This window comes from Salmo salar, chromosome 15, assembly GCF_965601325.2.
Source record: "Salmo salar chromosome 15, fSalSal1, whole genome shotgun sequence".
In the NCBI taxonomy this organism is placed as follows: domain Eukaryota; kingdom Metazoa; phylum Chordata; class Actinopteri; order Salmoniformes; family Salmonidae; genus Salmo; species Salmo salar.
Genome location: NC_138305.1, coordinates 46,681,529 through 46,701,807, shown reverse-complemented (window position 1 = coordinate 46,701,807; position 20,279 = coordinate 46,681,529). Strand labels below are relative to the sequence as shown.

At 42.5% G+C, this 20,279-nt stretch overlaps 1 protein-coding gene across 1 annotated transcript; it reads left to right on the top strand.

Annotated features, from left to right (window-relative positions):
- The first annotated feature begins 3,453 nt into the window (after positions 1-3,453).
- On the top strand, positions 3,454-19,242 carry LOC106571552 (opsin-5). Its single transcript, XM_014144706.3, has 6 exons — positions 3,454-3,595; positions 9,007-9,126; positions 16,002-16,172; positions 16,349-16,683; positions 16,869-17,113; positions 17,321-19,242. Exons 1-6 carry the CDS (start codon positions 3,463-3,465, stop codon positions 17,385-17,387), a joined length of 1,071 nt encoding a protein of 356 aa, XP_014000181.1. The 5' UTR covers positions 3,454-3,462; the 3' UTR covers positions 17,388-19,242.
- The last annotated feature ends 1,037 nt before the right edge of the window (positions 19,243-20,279 follow it).

Genomic DNA, 20,279 nt, shown 5'->3' with positions numbered 1-20,279 from the left:
AAACATCAACAATACAGTACTTATTAGTGAAAGTCTACACACCCCTTGCACAGTCTTCACATTTGTCTACCGATGTACATAACCTACACCACATTTCTAAATTGAATGAAAAACTATAGAACCTTTTCCAAATGAATGAGAAAAAAAAATATTGATTGTGTATGTCTTCACACCCCAGAGTTAATACTTGGTGGAAACACCTTTGGCAGCCATTACAGTTGTGAATCATTTTAAAAAGATTCTACCAACTTTGCACAACTGCTAAGGCAACATTGCTAAAAACATTGTCAAAATTGCTCATGCTCAGTAAATTTGGTTGGGAGTCATTGATGGACAGCAATATTCAAACCTTGTCTCTGATTGTCGAGCAGATTTAAGTCAGGACTGAGACTGGACCATTCAGGAACACTCAACACCTATTGGAAGGCCATTCTGGTGTGTGTTTGGCATTAAAAGGTGTGTAATTGTCCCTCTGAAAAATACAACTCTATCGCAGGGTTAGGTATTTAGAAGACTAAGGCAGGGTTTTTATCTGGGCTTTGCTCTTTTCGTATTTATTTTCATCATGACAAACTCCCCAGTCCCTGCTAATGACAAGCATACCCATAAAATGATGCTGCCACCACAATACTTGACTTAGGCTATACGCTTAAGGCTACAGATTAAAAAAGGTATGATGAACTTCACAGGGTGGTGAAAGTGCATGGTATGAGTTTGATGCTCCTTTCCAATAAAATGTCAAGGGTCTTATTCTGGTGACATGATGATCGATGCTTGGCTGCCATTTGACAAATAAAAATTAATCGAGCTCTTTTGTCCATAATAATATCATCATGTAGGCTATACCTGCATATATATCTGCGAGCTGGCTGTTGGCTAGAGTGCACGTGCCAAGACCAGAGTGGGCACATTCGCTATATAATGTAAAAAATGTTTGTGACAAAACATCAGTAGAGTTGAAAATGAGAAGGAAACCCATTTAACTTGTAATTTTTATTCGGTGTATGGGAATTTACTGTAAAAGCTATTTTTATGTGCACTACCTCATCACGCACAGCCTTTCATCCACAATATGTCAATTTGATGAAAACACATCTCTGGTGGGAAAATGTGCATATTGTTTTTGTGCGGATTTTAGAATATTCAAATGAAAATATTTAACCAATTGGATGGGAACTTAGCTTAATGACTCCCAAGCAAATTTACTGAGCTTGAGCAATTTTAACAAAAACAATGGATAAATGTTTCCCTAACAGTTGGGAAAAGTTGTTAGAATCATATTCAAAATGATTCACAGCTGTAATGGCTGCTGAAGGTGCTTCCACCTAGCATTGTCTCTGGGGTGTGAAGACATGCAATCATACATTTCATTTTCTGGGGGGCAGGAAAATGTTAGACATTTTTTTTACTTATAAAATGTGGCGTAGGTTGTGTAGATCGGTAGGTGAAAAATCCAATCAATTCCCTTTTGAGATTTAATTTGAAGGCAGAGCAATGTGAAGGCTGTGCAAGGCGTGTGTAGACTTTCAATTAGCTAGGCTAACTGTTTATGTTGGATGTGGTGCAGTGGTTCTGCAGCAAGGCTCTGGATCTATAGCTAGTTTATGGGGTCTGTTAAGATGCTGGTGAGCTTGGATGTTTATGTAGGTGGCACAGATGAATGATGATTATGGTGATGAAGATAGAGAAAGAGTTGTTGTTGATGATGATGATGATGAAGATAATGATTGATTTGATGTAACAAATGTGAAGAAAAACCATGTTGTTGACAGGTCAGGTTCAAGCCATCAGTCTTGTGCCAGGGGTAATTGTTTGCCAACTATTCTTCTCTTTTGAACATTAGCCTGGAGTAAGAATACTTTTCATGCTCCAAAATCTGTCATTACTGTCCAATTGTATGTCCATGTCAAAGAAGTTTCATATAGAATGGCCATAGCAAAACATAATTGTGTATTGTTGCAACAATTAAGGTTGTGTACAATGGTTTGCTGACATGTTTTTATGGACTGCTCCTGACAGTTCCTTACTCCACTTTGCAACAACAATAACTGCTGAACACCTCTACAATGGAAAGCAATAACTAAATGACTATGTAACAACATGTTATTGATACCAGAGTAACTACAGGTTTATTACACAGGTATAAGACTAACTTATTCTGTAGTCTGTTGGCGAGGTTAACTTGCACATCAACAGCAATAGAATGTTATCTGTCTCCCTTTGTGTCTCTCAGTTTAGAATGTCAGTGTGAACTCTTTGGAATCAACGGAGATGTCAGAGCTGGAACAGAGCTGGCCCCTACAGGCCACAGTGTGCCTGCATGCTGAAGAACCTACTATTCAGCGGAAAGACATTTCGCAAAAATAATTATAGTGTTTGATTGTGTGTGTGTGTGGTGTGTGTGTGTGTGTGTGTGTGTGTGTGTGTGTGTGTGTGTGTGTGCGTGCTTGTTTGTGTATGTGTGTGATTAAACGATAACTCTTGTGGACTCATGAATCCCATGCAGCAGTCCCTGTATGACCACCAGAAAATGGAGGTTATCTGTTTTCACAAATTACTGTGTTTGTGTGCGTGCATGTGTGTGTGATTTAGTGTCTGGTTTGTGAGTGTTTGTGTGTCCAGTTTCTGCATTTTAACTCAAAACAGTGTAACTGAAACACTAAAGAACATTTTTATAATCAGATTTAGATGTTCATTTAGTCTCTGGCTAAAGTTATGTGCTTCTTAGTTTAGATTGAAATTCCAAGAAAGGGTCAGTCTAACCCTTGCTGCTGTTGTGTCGCTTGATTGCACTTTCTAGAAAACAGGTGACAGAAACAAACCTACCTGTCCAGTCTCTCCAGGATTCTGCAATTCTGAGTTCACAATTTTTTTGTTATAAAATCAACAATTTCCTGCATATCAGAGGAGACTGGTGGGATGAGCTATAGGAGGACGGGCTCAATGTAATGTCTGGAATGGAATTAATGTAATGGAGTCAAACATGTGGTTTCCATGTGTTTGATGTGTTTGATACCTTCCATTTATTCCATTCCAGCTATTACAATGAACCGGTCCTCCTTTATCTCCTCCAATCAGCTTCCACTACGGCATATTCTGCGAGGGATTGCAAATTTGACCAATCACTGCGCTATTTCCGCATAAAACAGTCAAACCCATCACCACAGTATAAAATACGGCTCACAATTTCAACCTGTCCCCGCACATTTACCACATAATATGGTTCAGTCAAGCCACACGTCAACTAACTTTTTCCCTTGTCAGTGCATTTTTGCGACAAATTGGCATGCAAAATGTCAGAATTGCTGCAGAAAAATATTACCTAAAATCTTAGCAAAATCCTGGAGATCTGAAAGTATGTGTCACCAATACAAAAGTATTTCTGACTGTTTCAGTGTGGACACATTGTATTGAACATGTTCATTTTGTTTTGGCTGCCCAGGAAGCGGTTGACACCTAAGCATGGCTCTTACGGGGAATGAGACCTCAGCTTTCCCCGATTATGTCCCCCATTACCTCCTGGCGGGTGATCCATTTGCCTCCAAGCTGTCCAAGGAGGCTGACATCGTGGCTGCCTTCTACATCTGCATCATAGGTAAGTGTCAATAAAGTACAGAGAGGTACACTGCATAGGGAAGTAGATTCACTCCCTCATATCCTCTGCTCCATCATCTCTCTTGAGGCATAGCCTAACCATTCTTCACAATAAGGTGCAATTCTGATTCGATTACGTTTGCATTCAATTCTGATTCATCAAGGTTGTCCATTGATGTAAGAAGATTCAAAATGTATTTGAAAAGGGTTTTGAATAGAAGGTCAATAACTCATCCCATACTGTAAAATATGGTGGTGGATCTTTGATGTTATGAGGCTATTTTGCTTCCACTGGTCCTGGGGCCCTTGTTAAGATCAGTTGCATAATCATTAACTTTACCAAGTACCAGGACATTTCAGCCAAAAGCTGATTGCCTCTGCCAGGATGCTGAAACTTGGCCGCAAGTGAATCTTCCATCATGACAATAACCCCAAGCATTCATCAAAATCCACAAAGAAATTATTAATTGACCACAAAATCAACACTTTGCAATGGTCATCTCAGTCTCCGGACTTGAACCCCATTGAAAACCTGTGGTTTGAATTGAAGAGGCCAGTCTATAAACGCAGATGAAGGACATCAAGGATCTGGAGGAATGGTCTAAGATCCCTCCCAATATGTTCTCCAATCTCATAAAACATTTATGAGCCCCTAAATACGATCTGCTGCAACCAATGACCTTCAGAAGTGACATAATTAGTTAAATAAAGTCCCCCTGTGTCACATGATCTGTCACGTGATCTCAGTATATATATATACACCTGTTCTGAAAGGCCCCAGAGTCTGCAACACCACTAAGCAAGGGGCACCACCAAGCAAGCGGCACCATGAAGACCAAGGAGCTCTCCAAACAGGTCAGGGACAAAGTTGTGGACAAGTACTGATCAGGGTTGGGTTATAAAAACATATCAGAAACATTAAACATCCCACAGAGCTCCATTAAATGTATTATTTAAAAAATGGAAAGAAAATGGCACCACAACAAACCTGCCAAGAGAGGGCCGCCCACCAAAACTCACGGACCAGGCAAGGAGGGCATTAATCAGAGAGGAAACAAAGAGACCAAAAATAACCCTGAAGGAGCTGCAAAGCTCCACAGTGGAGATTGGAGTATCTGTCCATAGGACCACTTTAAGCCGTACACTCCACAGAGCTGGGCTTTACGGAAGAGTGGCCAGAAAAAAATAAGCAAACACGTTTGGTGTTCCCCAAAAGGCATGTGGGAGACTCCCCAAACGTATGGAAGAAGGTGCTCTGGTCAGATGAGACAAAAATTTAGCTTTTTGGCCATCAAGAAAATGCTATGTCTGGCGCAAACCCAACACCTCACATCACCTCGAGAACACCATCCCCACAGTGAAGCATGGTGGTGGCAGCATCATGCTGTGGGGATGTTTTTCATCGGCAGGGACTAGGAAACTGGTCAGAATTGAAGGAATGATGGATGGCACCAGATACAGGGAAATTCTTGAGGGAAACCTGTTTCAGTCTTCCAGAGATTTGAGACTGGGATGGAGGTTCACCTTCCAGCAGAACAATGACTCTAAGCATACTGCTAAAGCAACACTCAAGTGGTTTAAGGGGAAACATTTAAATGTCTTGGAATGGCCTAGTCAAAGCCCAGACCTCAATCCAATTGAGAATCTGTGGTATGACTTAAAGATTGCTCTACACCAGCGGAACCCATCCAACTTGAAGGAGCTGGAGCAGTTTTGCCTTGAAGAATGTGCAAAAATCCCAGTGGCTAGATGTGCCAAGCTTATAGAGACATACCCCAAGAGACTTGCAGCTGTAATTGCTTCAAAATGTGTCTCCCAAAATGGGGATGAGTAGTTATGCACGCCCAAGTTTTCAGTTTTTTTTGTCTCATTTCTTATTTGTTTCACAATAAAACATATTTTGCATCTTCAAAATGGTAGGCCTGTTGTGTAAATCAAATGATACAAACCCCCCCAAAATCTATTTTAATTCCAGGGTGTAAGGCAACAAAATATGAAAAAATGCCAAGGGGGTGAATACTTTTGCAAGCCACTGTACATGCCGATGTGTATCCATGACTGAACTGTGCATTTACAGTGACTCAAATCAAGTGAGTGGATAAACACAAGAATAGATTGATTTATAGAAAGATACAGTTATGCAATCTCTGTCCCTGTGCTATGCTCACCTTCATATACTGTACAACATTGGGGCAACTCAGGATTTATTTTCCGGTCTGTCAGATTATCTATTTCTCTACTTGAGGCTGTGTACCTGTCACTAATATTTTTCTGTTATTTCATCTCACCACAACTGTGTGTGTTCAGATGTTTTTCATAGCAACTCAGTATTTGTATTTTACACTGTGCTGAGCCATTTGCAAACCATGTAATGCCCTGTTTAGTCTAACTAATGTCCTGAATCAACAAACCAACGGCGGTGAAGATGTCTCATGCGTGGGTCTCATGCATTTTGCATCAATGAGATATATGGATACTGTGGTGTCTGTCTATTAATTGATTAATGTCCTCTCCGAGAGGACACACTCTATAGGTTACCAAATTAATTTAGGATTAACTCGATCCATTCACTGTGTGTTTGGTATGTTTTCAGAATGTATAAACATGCTTTCACGTGTTTGGTTTAGCTAAAATCTGTTGTTTGAGCGACTTCAAACTCTGCTTGAATTCCTCCATTGAGTCCTAACTTTGTGTCTAAGGTATGCTGGTAATTTAAGAAAGTGACTGGAAGTTTTGGTAATTTGGGTAATTAACAGAAAATCTATGGCAATCTTTGTAAATTTTGGTAATTTATACTTGAATAAGTGTAAAAAAAATATGAATACATAGTATTAATGTATTATATCTGTGTCCATATTGTCCATGAGTTTCCAGTAGATAGGCCATATGGTTCAAGAGAAAATAGCATAATTAATGAAAAAAACATCTATACAACAATGGCAATGTCACGTCCTGACCATAGAAAGCTGTTCTTTTCTATGGTAGAGTAGGTCAGGGCGTGACAGGGGTTTTCTAGTTTAGTTTTTCTATGATGTTATGTTCCAGTATTGTATTTCTATGTTGGGTTTTGTTTGGGATGATCTCCAATTAGAGGCAGCTGGTCCTAGTTGTCTCTAATTGGAGATCATACTTAAGTAGGGTTTTTTCCCACCTTGGTTTGTGGGAGATTGTCTTTGAGTTAGTGTATGTTTCACCTCTGCATCACGGTTTGTTGTTTTGTTATTCAGTTTATTTATATGTATTGCATAATTTCACAGTGAAAATAAAATGTGGAACGACGCACACGCTGCACTTTGGTCCGCTCCTTCCTACAACAAATGTGACAGGCAATTAACTCTGCAAATCTTCCAACTATTCACTTTTTCACAACTGCAACCAGTTTGATGCCAAAACATTGAAAACAAATACATATTAACATTGTAAAATAAATAAAACTTTGTAAAAAATATATATAGAGGATATTTGATGCTGAGACAAATGGTATTCACTAAGATGATGGTTTATATTTTGGCTAATGTTTTACATCTTTGTCATTCTATTTTTTTCTTCATCTTATTCAATTATTGTATATATTTGACATGTGATAAGGCTACACATAGGGCGAGAGATACTCAAAGTACTCAAAAGTGCCACTAAATATTTTATAATATATTACATAAAGTTTCCAGTAATATATTGTACCCTCCCTTTGCAACCCTAGCTGTGCTTCAGGTTTGTGGTGATGGGAAAAGAGAGAGGCAGGCAGCAGTGAACGGGGACATTCAAGTGTCTTCTACAGAGAGAAAGGAAATGTTTTGACACCAAAGGGATGAGGTTTACAAGGACGTTCAGGGCGTACAGTTAATGACATACAAGATCAGGTCTGCTTGGAATTTCCTGCTGACCTCCCAATCCCACGAAACAAGTTCAGGACATTAAAATGAACATGAGCCAAATACAACATGAGCCAAATACAATTTCACCTTACCGTGAAATGTTTACATACAAGCCCTTAACCAACAATGCAGTTTTAAGAAAATATTTACTGAATTAAAAAAAATTATACTAAAAAAAGTAACACAATAATGTTTCTTCATGCTCCATGAAGAATATACAAAATATATATATATTTAACTAGGCAAGTCAGTTAAGAACAAATTCTTATTTACACTGTTGACTTACCAAGGAACAGTGTGTTAACTGCCTTGTTCAGGTGCAGAACAACAGATTTTTATGTTGTCACCTCGGGGAGATTTGATCCAGCAACCTTTTGGTTACTAGCCCAACACTCTAACCACTAGGCTACCTACCACCATAAAATATATGTATACATCTACATATCCTGTAGATGTATACATATACACATATGAATTATAAATCTATTCAAAATCGAATAAGAACTGGATTTTACTCCAAATGTTCAGTCCAGATCCTATGCCCACCTTCATCACTGAAAAAACTAACAAACTGGAACCTTATTTGATATTTTTTTATAATCTGTTTATCATATGATAGAAGTCAAATGAAAGAGATATTTCATTTATCTTTTCTTTGAATTTCTCTCAATACATTGCTTTGTGTGTGAAACAGGGTCATTCAGCTGATACAGTCCAGAGTGAATGAGACACATTCACAAGAGAATGAGCACTAGAGATTCTGCCCTTCGTACCGTATGCACTCATATCACATAGAATAGAGCAGAGGATAATGCCTGTCTACCACTGATTCCAGTCCAGTAAGGGGACAGGGAGCATGGAGAAAGTTTAAGCTGTTAGCAGCACACTGACGTTGTTATTGACAAATAAATACAAGTTTGTGAAGGACAGTGAACTGTTGATAAGCAACAACAAAGAGCATCAATAGGAATCCAAATAAGTTGTCATGTGTAATTGGAGTCCATTCAATGTGTTGTCACAAGTAATTACCACAACTTCTGTCACACACATAGTGGTAGTGATGACATGAGTCAAAGCAGAGGTCATAGAGATGACAAATGATGTATTCCTTTCTTTTGTGCATGGAAATCAATTACTTAAAAGCATATTGACAATTTCAGACTCAGGGTGGATGTCAAAAACCTTTGTTTTCTTGTGAAAGTGTATGTCAAGTCTTATGAATATTGTAGGACAGTAGTCAAAAAGTGTTTGATCAACCCAAACATTCATGTATACTGTCTTTGCATTTACCCACAACCCATCTGTCTTTTTTAACTTGACAGTAGGGCATGCATCATTATCATGTATCAAGGCTCTAGAGATAAACACACACAGGGAAAAATCTCACGTATTAATAGGGATAGTATTACAACATTAGAATTAAACCAATTATGCCATAGGCCCAAGTATGTAAATGAACTAAATTGTAGGTACACCCTGACATGTTGCATTTTTACAACTTGTCATGTATTCCTCTTGTCCTCTGTTTTCTCTGCAGGGATCCTGTCTGCCACAGGAAATGGCTATGTTATATACATTACCATCAAACGCAAGACAAAGCTAAGGCCGCCTGAGCTCATGACAGTAAACTTAGCCATCTTTGACTTTGGCATATCAGGTAAACCGTTCCGCAGTCTTTTCATTAAGTATGTCCATTTACAGTGTGTCTCTGCACAGAACATTGTAAGGTGGATTAGTCCCGTGTATTCTGTGTATTTAAATTCAGAACAGCATGTATATGAACAATGTTAGCGCGGCATTAACATTTTCGGCTGTACATCCTGACAGCCATGGGAATGGTTGTCATGGTTGGAAGAAGATGAAGTGGTGGAATATAATGACAACAAAGAAAGAGAAATAGAGAGAGAGAGAACCACAGAGTTGTTTTAAAATCATAGACATCATACAACTGACATCATTGTTTGAAGTCTCATCATCTGATCCCAGGTCTGTCCTCACCTAATATCCCTAATATCCATATTACATTGATATTCCATTGTTGTGTGTGGAGTGCCTAATTACACTCCTGTCTCTCTTTCAGAACAATTGATGCATGTTCCATCAATTCCTTGTAAATTAATATTAATGTAACAGGCCATTATTTCTCTCAATCATTTACCTTTTTAGGCATGTTTGATAACTCAATACTCAAGAATGCTAAATTGTGGCTAAACCTGAAATTGGTCCTTTATCGCCACCCTATGGATATTAGAGGAACAGCGCCAACGTTACTCTACATGGCCTGTTGATCACAATACATCGATAGACTAGGCCTTTGATGTACAAGAGATTTAGTTCCATTGCAAACAGTCATCTTAGTTAAGAAATGTAATTACATAAATAACATTTCTTGTGAATATTTTAGCATCTCAATAAGTCCTAGCTGTGACCCAGCCAGAAGCAGAATTCACAACAGTGTGTCGCTCTGTCTCAGAACAAGTTCTGGCCAGCTCTCTCTGTGCCTCATACAACCACAGGATTCTCACTTGTTTATCTATGTCTGGGCCAAATACGTCCCTCTGTATGAGACAATTGTATTGCTCTCTAGGATTAGAACCATTGCCCACAGAAGACAACAGGCATGATCTATTTGTTTCTGCCAGATTTGCATCTTGGGAATATCAGAGGTCCAGAATGTTCCAGAATTACCTAGAATGGCCCAGAAGGTCCAGAATGGTTGAAAGTCCATTTTGATTGGAAGCCGTTTTACCCTGATACTGTAGAAGTCATGAACTGAGACAAAGAGTCTATTGTTAACTATGAGAGTTGGTGGAGAGTACAGCTTTACTTGCTGGACCTCTGTGGCGTCAGACTGGTGCAGTGAGGATGTCTCTTTACACAATGATGGGAACGATATAGGGCACTGGGAAACACCATTTATGATCAGCTCTTCTGTCACATGCTTTGCCTCAGGATTGTTAATATACTGCATCTGTTTCAAGCAGACCACCATAGTCCCTGTGCCCAAGAACACTAAGGCAACCTGGATAAATGACTACAGACCCATTGCACTTATGTTCGTAGCCATGAAGTGCTTTGAAAGGCTGGTAATGGCTCACATTAACACCATTATCCCAGAAACCCAAGACCCACTCCAATTTGCATACAGCCCAACCAGATCCACAAATGATGCAATCCATATTGCACTCCACACTGCCCTTTCCCACCTGGATAAAAGGAACACATACATGAGCATGCTATTAATTGACAACAGCTCAGGGTTCAACACCATAGTACCCACAAAGCTCATCACTAAGCTAAGGATCCTGGGACTAAACTCCTCCCTCCTGGACTTCCTGACGGGCCGCCCCCAGGTGGTGGGGATAGGTAGCAACACTTCTGTTACGCTGATCCTCAACACTGGAGCCCCTCAGGGGTGTGTGCTCAGTCCCCTCCTGTACTCCCTGTTCACTCATGACTGCGTGGCCAGGCACGACTCCAACACCATCATTAAGTTTGCCGATGGCACAACAGTGGTAGGCCTGATCACCGACAACGACGAGACAGCCTATAGGGAAGAGGTCAGAGACCTGGCCGAGTGATGCCAGAATAACAACCTATCCCTCAACGTAATCAAGACAATGGAGATGGTTGTGGACTACAGGAAAAGGAGGACCGAACACGCCTCCATTCTCATCGACGTGGCTGTAGTGGAGCAGGTTGAGAGCTTCAAGTTCCTTGGTGTCCACATCACCAACAAACTAGAATGGTCCAAACACACCAAGACAGTCGTGAAGAGGGCACGACAAAGCCTATTACCCCTCAGGATACTAAAAAGATTTGTCATGGGTCCTCAGATCCTCATAAGGTTCTACAGCTGCAACATCGAGAGCATTCTGATTGGTTGCATCATAGCCTGGTACGGCAACTGCTCGGCCTCCGACTGCAAGGCACTACAGAGGGTAGTGCGTACAGCCCAGTACATCACTGGGGCTAAGCTGTCTGCCATCCAGAACCTCTACGCCAGGTGGTGTCAGAGGAAGGCCCTAAAAATGTCCAAAGACCCCAGCCACCCCAGTCATAGACTGTTCTCTCTACTACCGCATGACAAGGGGTACTGGAGCACCAAGTCTTGGACCAAAAGGCTTCTCAACAGCTTTTACCCCTAAGCCATAATACTCCTGAACAGGTAATCAAATGGCTACCCGGACAATTGGCATTGTCTCACCTCCCAACCCCTCTTTTACGTTGCTGCTACTCTCTGTTTATCATATATGAATAGTCACTTTAACTATACATTCATGTACATACTACCTCAATTAGCCCGGCTAATCGGTGCCCCCGCACATTGGTTACCCGGACTATCTGCATTGTGTCCCGCCACCCACCACCCGCTAACCCCTCTTTTACACTACTGCCATTCTCTGTTTATCATATATGCATAGTCACTTTAACCATACCTACATGTACATACAGTTGAAGTCGGTAGTTTACATACACTTAGGTTGGAGTCATTAAAACTTGTTTTTCAATCACTCCACAAATTTCTTGTTAACAAACCTTAGTTTTGGCAAGTCGGTTAGGACATCTACTTTGTGCATGACACAAGTAATTTTAACAACAATTGTTTACAGACAGATTATTTCACTTATAATTCACTGTATCACAATTCCAGTGGGTCAGAAGTTTACATACACTTAGTTGACTGTGCCTTTAAACAGCTTGGAAAATTCCAGAAAAGGATGTCATGGCTTTAAAAGCTTCTGATAGGCTAATTGATATAATTTGACACAATTGGAGGTGTACCTGTGGATGTATTTCAAGGCCTACCTTCAAACTCAGTGCCTCTTTGCTTGACATCATGGGAAAATCAAAAGAAATCAGCCAAGACCTCAGAAAAAAATGGTAGACCTCCACAAGTCTGGTTCATCCTTGGAAACAATTTCCAAACGCCCGAAGGTTCCACGTTGATCTTTACAAACAACAGTATGCAAGTATAAACACCATGGGACCACGCAGCCGCCATACCGCTCAGAATGGAGACGCATTCTGTCTCCAAGAGATGCATGTACCTTTGTGCGAAAAGTGCAAATCAATCCCAGAACAACAGCAAAGGACCTTGTGAAGATGCTGGAGGAAACAGGTACAAAAGTCGCTATATCCACAGTAAAACGAGTCCTATATCGACATAACCTGAAAGGCTGCTCAGCAAGGAAGAAGCCACTGCTCCAAAAACCGCCATAAAAAAGCCAGACTATGATTTGCAACTGAACATGGGGACAAAGATCGCACCTTTTGGAGAAATGTCCTCTGGTCTGATGAAACAAAAATAGAACTGTTTGGCCATAATGACCATCGTTATGTTTGGAGGAAAAAGGGGGAGGCTTGCAATCTGAAGAACACCATCACAACCGTGAATCACGGGGGTGGCAGCATCATGTTGTGGGGGTGCTTTGCTGCAGGAGGGACTGGTGCACTTCACAAAATAGATGGCATTATGCGGATGCAAAATTATGTGGATATATTGAAGCAACATCTCAAGACATCAGTCAGGAAGTTAAAGCTTGGTCGTAAATGGGTCTTCCAAATTGACAATGACCCCATGCATACTTCCAAAGTTGTGGCAAAATGGCTTAAGGACAACAAAGTCAAGGTATTGGGGTGGCCATCACAAAGCCCTGACCTCAATCCCATCGAAAATTTGTGGGCAGAATTGAAAAAGTGTGTGCGAGCAAGGCCTACCAACCTGATTCAGTTACACCAGCTCTGTCAGGAGAAATGGGCCAAAATTCACCCAATTTATTGTGGGAAGCTTGTGGAAGGCTACCTGCAACATTTGACCCAAGTTAAGCAATTTAAAGGCAATGCTACCAAATACTAATTGAGTGTATGTAAACTTCTGACCCACTGGGAATGTGATGAAAGAAATAAAAGCTGAAATAAATCATTCTCTCTACTATTATTCTGACAATTCACATTCTTAAAATAAAGTGGTGATCCTAACTGCAGGGAATGTTTACTATGATTAAATGTCTGGAATTGTGAAAAACTGAGTTTAAATGTATTTGGCTAAGGTGTATGTAAACTTCTGACTTCAACTGTATTACTTCAATTAGCCCAACTAACCGGTGCCTGTATATAGCCTTGCTACTTTTATATCCTCGCTACTGTATATAGCTTTGCTGCTATTATTTTTCACTGTCTTTTTACTGTTGTTTTTATTTCTTTACTTATCTATTGTTCACCTAATACCTCTTTTTTACTTAAAAGTTGCACTGTTGGTTAGTAAGTAAGCATTTCACCGTAAGGTCTACACCTGTTGTATTCGGTGCACGTGACAAATAACCTTTGATTTGATTTGATCATTGAGGGATCTGAAAAAACAGCACTTGTTTCCTGTGAAGTGGATGAAGGCGATGGTTTTCATTGTAATTCTCATACATTCTTATGACTACTACATAACTGTACATGCATACTATACAGTACCAGTCAAAAGTTTGGACATACCTGCTCATTCAAGGCTATTTCTTTATTCTGTTTTCTGCATTGTAGAATAATACTGAAGACATTAAAACTTTGAAATAACACATATGGAATCATGTAGTAACCAAAAAAGTGTTAAGTGTTTTAAATTTGATATTCTTCAAAGTAGCCACCCTTTGCCTTGATGACAGCTTTGCACACTCTTGGCATTTTCTCAACCAGCTTCATCAGGTAGTCACTTGGAATGCATTTCAATTAACAGGTGTGCCTTGTTAAATGTTAATTTGTGGAATTTCTTTCCTTCTTCATGCATTTGAGCCAATCAGTTGTGTTGTGACAAGGTAGGGGTGGTATACAGAAGATAGCTCTATTTGGTAGAAGACCAAGTCCTTATTATGGCAAGAACAGCTCAAATAAGCAAAAGGAAATGACAGTCCATCATTACTTTACGACATGAAGGTCAGGCAATCCCGAAAATGTCAAGAACTTTGAAAGTTTCTTCAAGTGCAGTCGTAAAAACCATCAAGTGCTATGATGAAACTGGCTCTCATGAGGACCACCACAGGAAAGGAAGACCCAGAGTTGCAGAAGATAAGTTAATTGGAGTTACCAGCCTCAGAAATTGCAACCCAAATAAATGCTTCACATAGTTCAAGTAACAGACACATCTCAACATCAACCTGTTCAGAGGATACTGCGTAAATCAGGCCTTCATGTTCGAATTGCTGTAAAGAAACCACCACTAAAGGACATCAATAAGAAGAAGAGACTTGCTTGGGCCAAGAAACACGAGCAATGGACATTAGACTGGTGGAAATCTGTCCTTTGTTCTGATGAATCCAAATTTGAGATTTTGGGTTCCAACTGCCGTGTCTTTGTGAGACGCAGAGTAGTTGAACGGATGATCTCTGCATGTGTGGTTCACACCGTGAAGCATCAAGGAGGGGGGGTGATGGTGTGGAGGTGCTTTGCTGGTTACACTGTCTGTGATTTATTTAGAGTTCAAGGCACACTTCACCAGCAAGGCTACCACAGCAATCTGCAGCCATCCCATCTGGTTTGCACTTAGTGGGACTATCATTTGTTTTTCAACAGGACAAGGACCCAACATGCCTCCAGGCTGTGTAAGGGCTATTTGACCAAGAAGGAGAGTGATGGAGTGCTGCATCAGATGACCTGGCCTCCACAATCACCCGACCTCAACCCATTTGAGATGGTTTGGGATGATTTGGACCACAGATTGAATGAAAAGCAGCCAACAAGTGCTCAGCATATGTGGAAACCCCCTCAAGACTGTTGGAAAAGCATTCCAGGTGAAGCTGTTTGAGAGAATGCCAAGAGTGTGCAAAGCTGTCATCAAGGCAAAGGGTGGCTACTTTGTAGAATCTAAAACATAAAATATATTTTGATTTGTTTAACCTGTTGGGGCTAGGGGGCAGTATTTTCACGGCTGGATAAAAAACGTACCCGATTTAATCTGGTTACTACTCCTGCCCAGTAACTAGAATATGCATATAATTATTGGCTTTGGATAGACAACACCCTAAAGTTTCTAAAACTGTTTGAATGGTGTCTGTGAGTATAACAGAACTCATATGGCAGGCAAAAACCTGAGAGGATTCTATATGGGAAGTGGCCTGTCTGACAAGTTGTTGTTCATCTTGGCTCTTTTTATTGAAGACTGAGGATCTTTGCTCTAACGTGACACTTCCTACGGCTCCCATAGGTTCTCAGAGCCCGGGAAAAAGCTGATCGATATCGAGGCAGCCTCTGGCTGAAACACATTATCGCTTTTGGCAAGTGGCCGATCAGAGTACTATGGGCTTAGGTGCGTGTCCGAGTCGACCCCATGCTTTATTTTCTTTCGTCTGTTTACCTAAATGCAGATTCCCGGTCGGAATATTATCGGTTTTTACGAGAAAAATTGCATAAAAATGGATTTTAAACAGCGGTTGACATGCTTCGAAGTACGGTAATGGAATATTTAGAATTTTTTACTGTACATTCTCATGTCTTTACAGCACACAGTGATCATCTGAGGTGGTAACGTCTCTGTGTTTGCTCTTGAAGTCACAGGGAAACCGTTCTTTGTGGCGTCCAGTTTCTCCCACCGCTGGCTGTTTGGCTGGGAGGGCTGTCGTTTCTATGGCTGGGCTGGCTTCTTCTTCGGTGTTGGCAGCCTCATCACCATGACCGTAGTTAGCCTAGACCGATACCTCAAGATCTGTCATCTCAGATACGGTACAGTGGGCTATGCTCTCAGTTTGTGTTAGATTTACAGTAACACAAGACCTTTATTAGAATGAATAATTAGCACTTTTGAGTGATCTGTGATATCTGAACGGTTTGAATTAACACTTTATTGTAATAATGAACCAATAAATGATCAATCCCTCTGCCCATAATTCTGCCCACAGGTACGTGGCTGATGAGGCACCATGCCTTCCTGTGTCTGGTGTTTGTCTGGCTCTATGCAGGCTTCTGGGCCACCATGCCCCTGGTGGGCTGGGGCAGCTACGCTCCAGAGCCGTTTGGCACCTCCTGTACCCTGGACTGGTGGTTGGCCCAGACCTCCGTGGCGGGCCAGAGCTTTGTCATGGCCATCCTCTTCTTCTGCCTTATCTTCCCTACCGGCATCATCGTCTTCTCCTATGTTATGATAATCTTCAAGGTCAACTCCTCAGCTAAAGAGATCTCCCACTTTGACTCGAGGAACAAGAACAGCCATAGCCTGGAGATGAAACTGACCAAGGTGTGTGTGTGTGTGTGTGTGTGTGTGTGTGTGTGTGTGTGTGTGTGTGTGTGTGTGTGTGTGTGTGTGTGTGTGTGTGTGTGTGTGTGTGTGTGTGTGGTATGTTTGTACACGGAACCTCACCTCAGAGATGCTTTTACTATTGTGAAACAGACCTGTGATGTGGTTCTACTTGTGTCCTCCAGGTGGCGATGTTGATCTGTGCTGGTTTCTTGATAGCGTGGATCCCGTATGCAGTGGTCTCAGTGGTGTCTGCGTTTGGCGAGCCCGACTCAGTGCCTATCTCTGTCTCTGTGATCCCCACTCTGCTGGCTAAGTCCTCTGCCATGTACAACCCCATCATCTACCAAGTTATTAACCTGAAACGCTCCTGTGAAAAATCCTCCTGTTTCCAAGGCCTGAAGAAGTGTACACATTTTAAAAAGTCAAGGTATTATTATTTTCTCTTCTACTTTCTATTCCTCTGAACAGATTGTAGAACAACAGTTAAAACGGTATAGTTTACATCTATTTTGTTTCACTGGTTAGTAGTTTGAGGTTAAACTGCATAGTTAAACATTTATCTTGTTTAACAGGTTACTAGATCAAGAGTTAAAACGGCATAGTTGAACTTTTTCTCTCGTCGTATCTCCCATAGGTTTTACACCATTTCTGGCTCACATAAAGACAGACCATCCGTAAAAGAGTCTCACAGTGAAATGTGAGAAAAAGACAGTGATTCTCTCCTGTGAAATGGCTCTTGGTCTTTCCCCTCACCAATCCAATCACAACCCTGCTATCAACTGCTAAGACATTGACCACCGCTCACCACCCAGACCTACGCAACCCAGCCTTGCTGTATCTATGTTCCTGCTGCAGCAGCTCTCTGTACTCTCCTAACTCATGTCTCTCTCTGTGTTTACAGCTCAAGGCTGGCGCCAAGATGTTTTTTTACACTTTGTACAGATTATTTTGTACCGTGTACTCTTGCACCGGTGGCTTGCATAGTTTGAAGACATTTAAACCTTTATGTGCAGCTGTAAGATCTAAAGCGCTGTTCAGAAAGAGGTATGATATACTCTAAAGAGAGCTGGAGGGACTGTGGTGTTGGCGTTTAGCGTTGTCCCCTGCTTCAGGCAGGTCTGACTGTAGCAGCACTTTTCATCAATGATCAAAGTCATCGTATGATTCTTACTGACCCTCTGTGCATGTTCACAGATGTCGTTGACATCACGAAACAAAATAACATTTTAGCTCATACACAAACTGCACGGTCCACTGCTACATAACAGCCAGTGGATGAAGTGGTTGGACCAAATAATCAAGGCAAACAGCACAACAAAGTCTGTTAAAGTAGTTATGACTTATGTCTTACAGCACTATGTTTCTGTCATTGTTAACCATTCTGTATGCACTGATGTCAGTCTTTACGTCTTAGTTGAGAGCAATGTTGGTAGTAAAGGTTTAACCTATTCAAAGAGAAGTATATTCACACACAAGTAGTCAGAAATCCTTCACGAACAACAGTTACCAAAAACGTACATACAGCACCTTAGCTGGAATCCTTAATGGTGACATTGCCACGTCCGTTTGCGATATTTAAAGAAAGAAGTTACTGCAAACCACAAACACCGTTTTTTAATTCTCTCTGACATGATTGCACATGCAATAGAACGGCAAACTATGTACTGCAATTTGTTTTACCACGTTGGCCGACGCTCCTAACCCCCACTTTGTCAACAAAACAAAAACAAATATACCTAAGAGCAGCAATGAACAGGGTTCACAAGATTACAGAAAGGACACAAGATCAGTTGGATAGCAACCCAATGAAATTACATTGAACCAACATGGAATAGATATTGAATTGACGTCTGTGACCAGTAGGAAAACAAGCACTCTAGCATGTTGGAACTATTTCACATTGTCTAATGCAAATGAATGCAGACGAACCAGACGAACCAAGTTATTGCTCTAGTATCCTATGGTGCTACTGGTGCCAATGACATCTATAGTCCCACCAACTGGCCTGGTGCAGCCATTTAAAGTTGCAGTGACTTTATATAGAGCCCCACAGTGGAGGTGTCATAATACCCATAAAACCTACAGGGAAATGGTTTCAATCGTTGTCACAGGTGTTGTCATGGAGAGAAGACCAAGGCGCAGCGGGTATGTGGATACTCATGGTTTTAATTTCAAAAGAGTAAAGTATTCACTGACAAAACAATAAAGATGACAACAGCAACAGTTTTACAGGCTATACAAACGCAGTGCAAAAACAACTACCCACCACCCCAAAGAAAAACACACACACCTATATAGGACTTCCAATCAAAGGCAACTCAACACACCTGCCTTCAATTGGAAGTCCCAATCACCAACACAGACATTCACACACACAAAACTGCCACTTCCTGACCCCAAAACTAATACAATAGCTCCATCTGCTGGTCAGGACGTGACAGTACCCCCCCCTCAAGGTGCAGACCCCGGAATGCACCTAAAAAAAAAACTAAAAAAAAAACAAAAAAAAATATCCCCCTAAACAATAAGGGAGGGAAGGGAGGGTGGCTGCCGTCAACGACGGCACTGTGCTACACCCTCCCTCCCCCAACCCACCTATCCTGGAGGTGGCTCAGGTGCGGGACGTAAACCACGCTCCACCTTTGGTGTCGTCCACTTTGGCGGCGCCGATAGCTGCGCCGGGCAGACAGGCCACTCGGGCTGACCCTGGCAGACGGGCCACTCGGGCTGGCCCGGAGGACAGGCGTGCCACTCGGGCTGGCCCGGAGGACAGGCGGGCCACTCGGGCTGGGCCGGAGGACAGGCGGGCCACTCGGGCTGGGCCGGAGGACAGGCGGGCCACTCGGGCTGGGCCGGAGGACAGGCGGGCCACTCGGGCTGGGCCGGAGGACAGGCAGGGCACCCTGGCAGATCCGAGCAGGCGGGCACCTCTGGCAGACCCAGGCAGTCGGGCCACTCTGGCAGACCCGGGCAGTCGGGCCACTCTGGCAGACCCGGGCAGTCGGGCCACTCTGGCAGACCCGGGCAGTCGGGCCACCCTGGCAGACCCGAGCAGTCGGGCCACCCTGGCAGCTCCGGGCAGACGGGCCACCCTGGCAGCTCCGGGCAGACGGGCCACCCTGGCATCTCCGGGCAGACGGGCCACTCTGGCATCTCCGGGCAGACAGGCCACTCTGGCATCTCCGGGCAGACGGGCCACTCTGGCATCTCCGGGCAGACGGGCCACTCTGGCATCTCCGGGCAGACGGGCCACTCTGGCATCTCCGGGCAGACGGGCCACTCTGGCGGCTCCTGACTAGCGGGCGGCTCTGGCGGCTCCTGACTAGCGGGCAGCTCTGGTGACTCCTGATTGGCGGGCGGCTCTGGTGACTGTTGACTGGCGAGGCTGGGCTGACGCACTAGACTCCTGATGCGTGGGGCTGGTACTGGACGTGCCAGCCTGGAGACACGCACCTCAATGCTAGTGCGTTTAGCGGGAAACACCGGACCGTAGAGGCGCACTGGCGGTCTTTAGCGCAGGGTTGGCATCACCCCTTCAGGCTCGATGCTCACACTCCCCTGGCACATACGGGGCGCTGCTACTGCGCTTACCG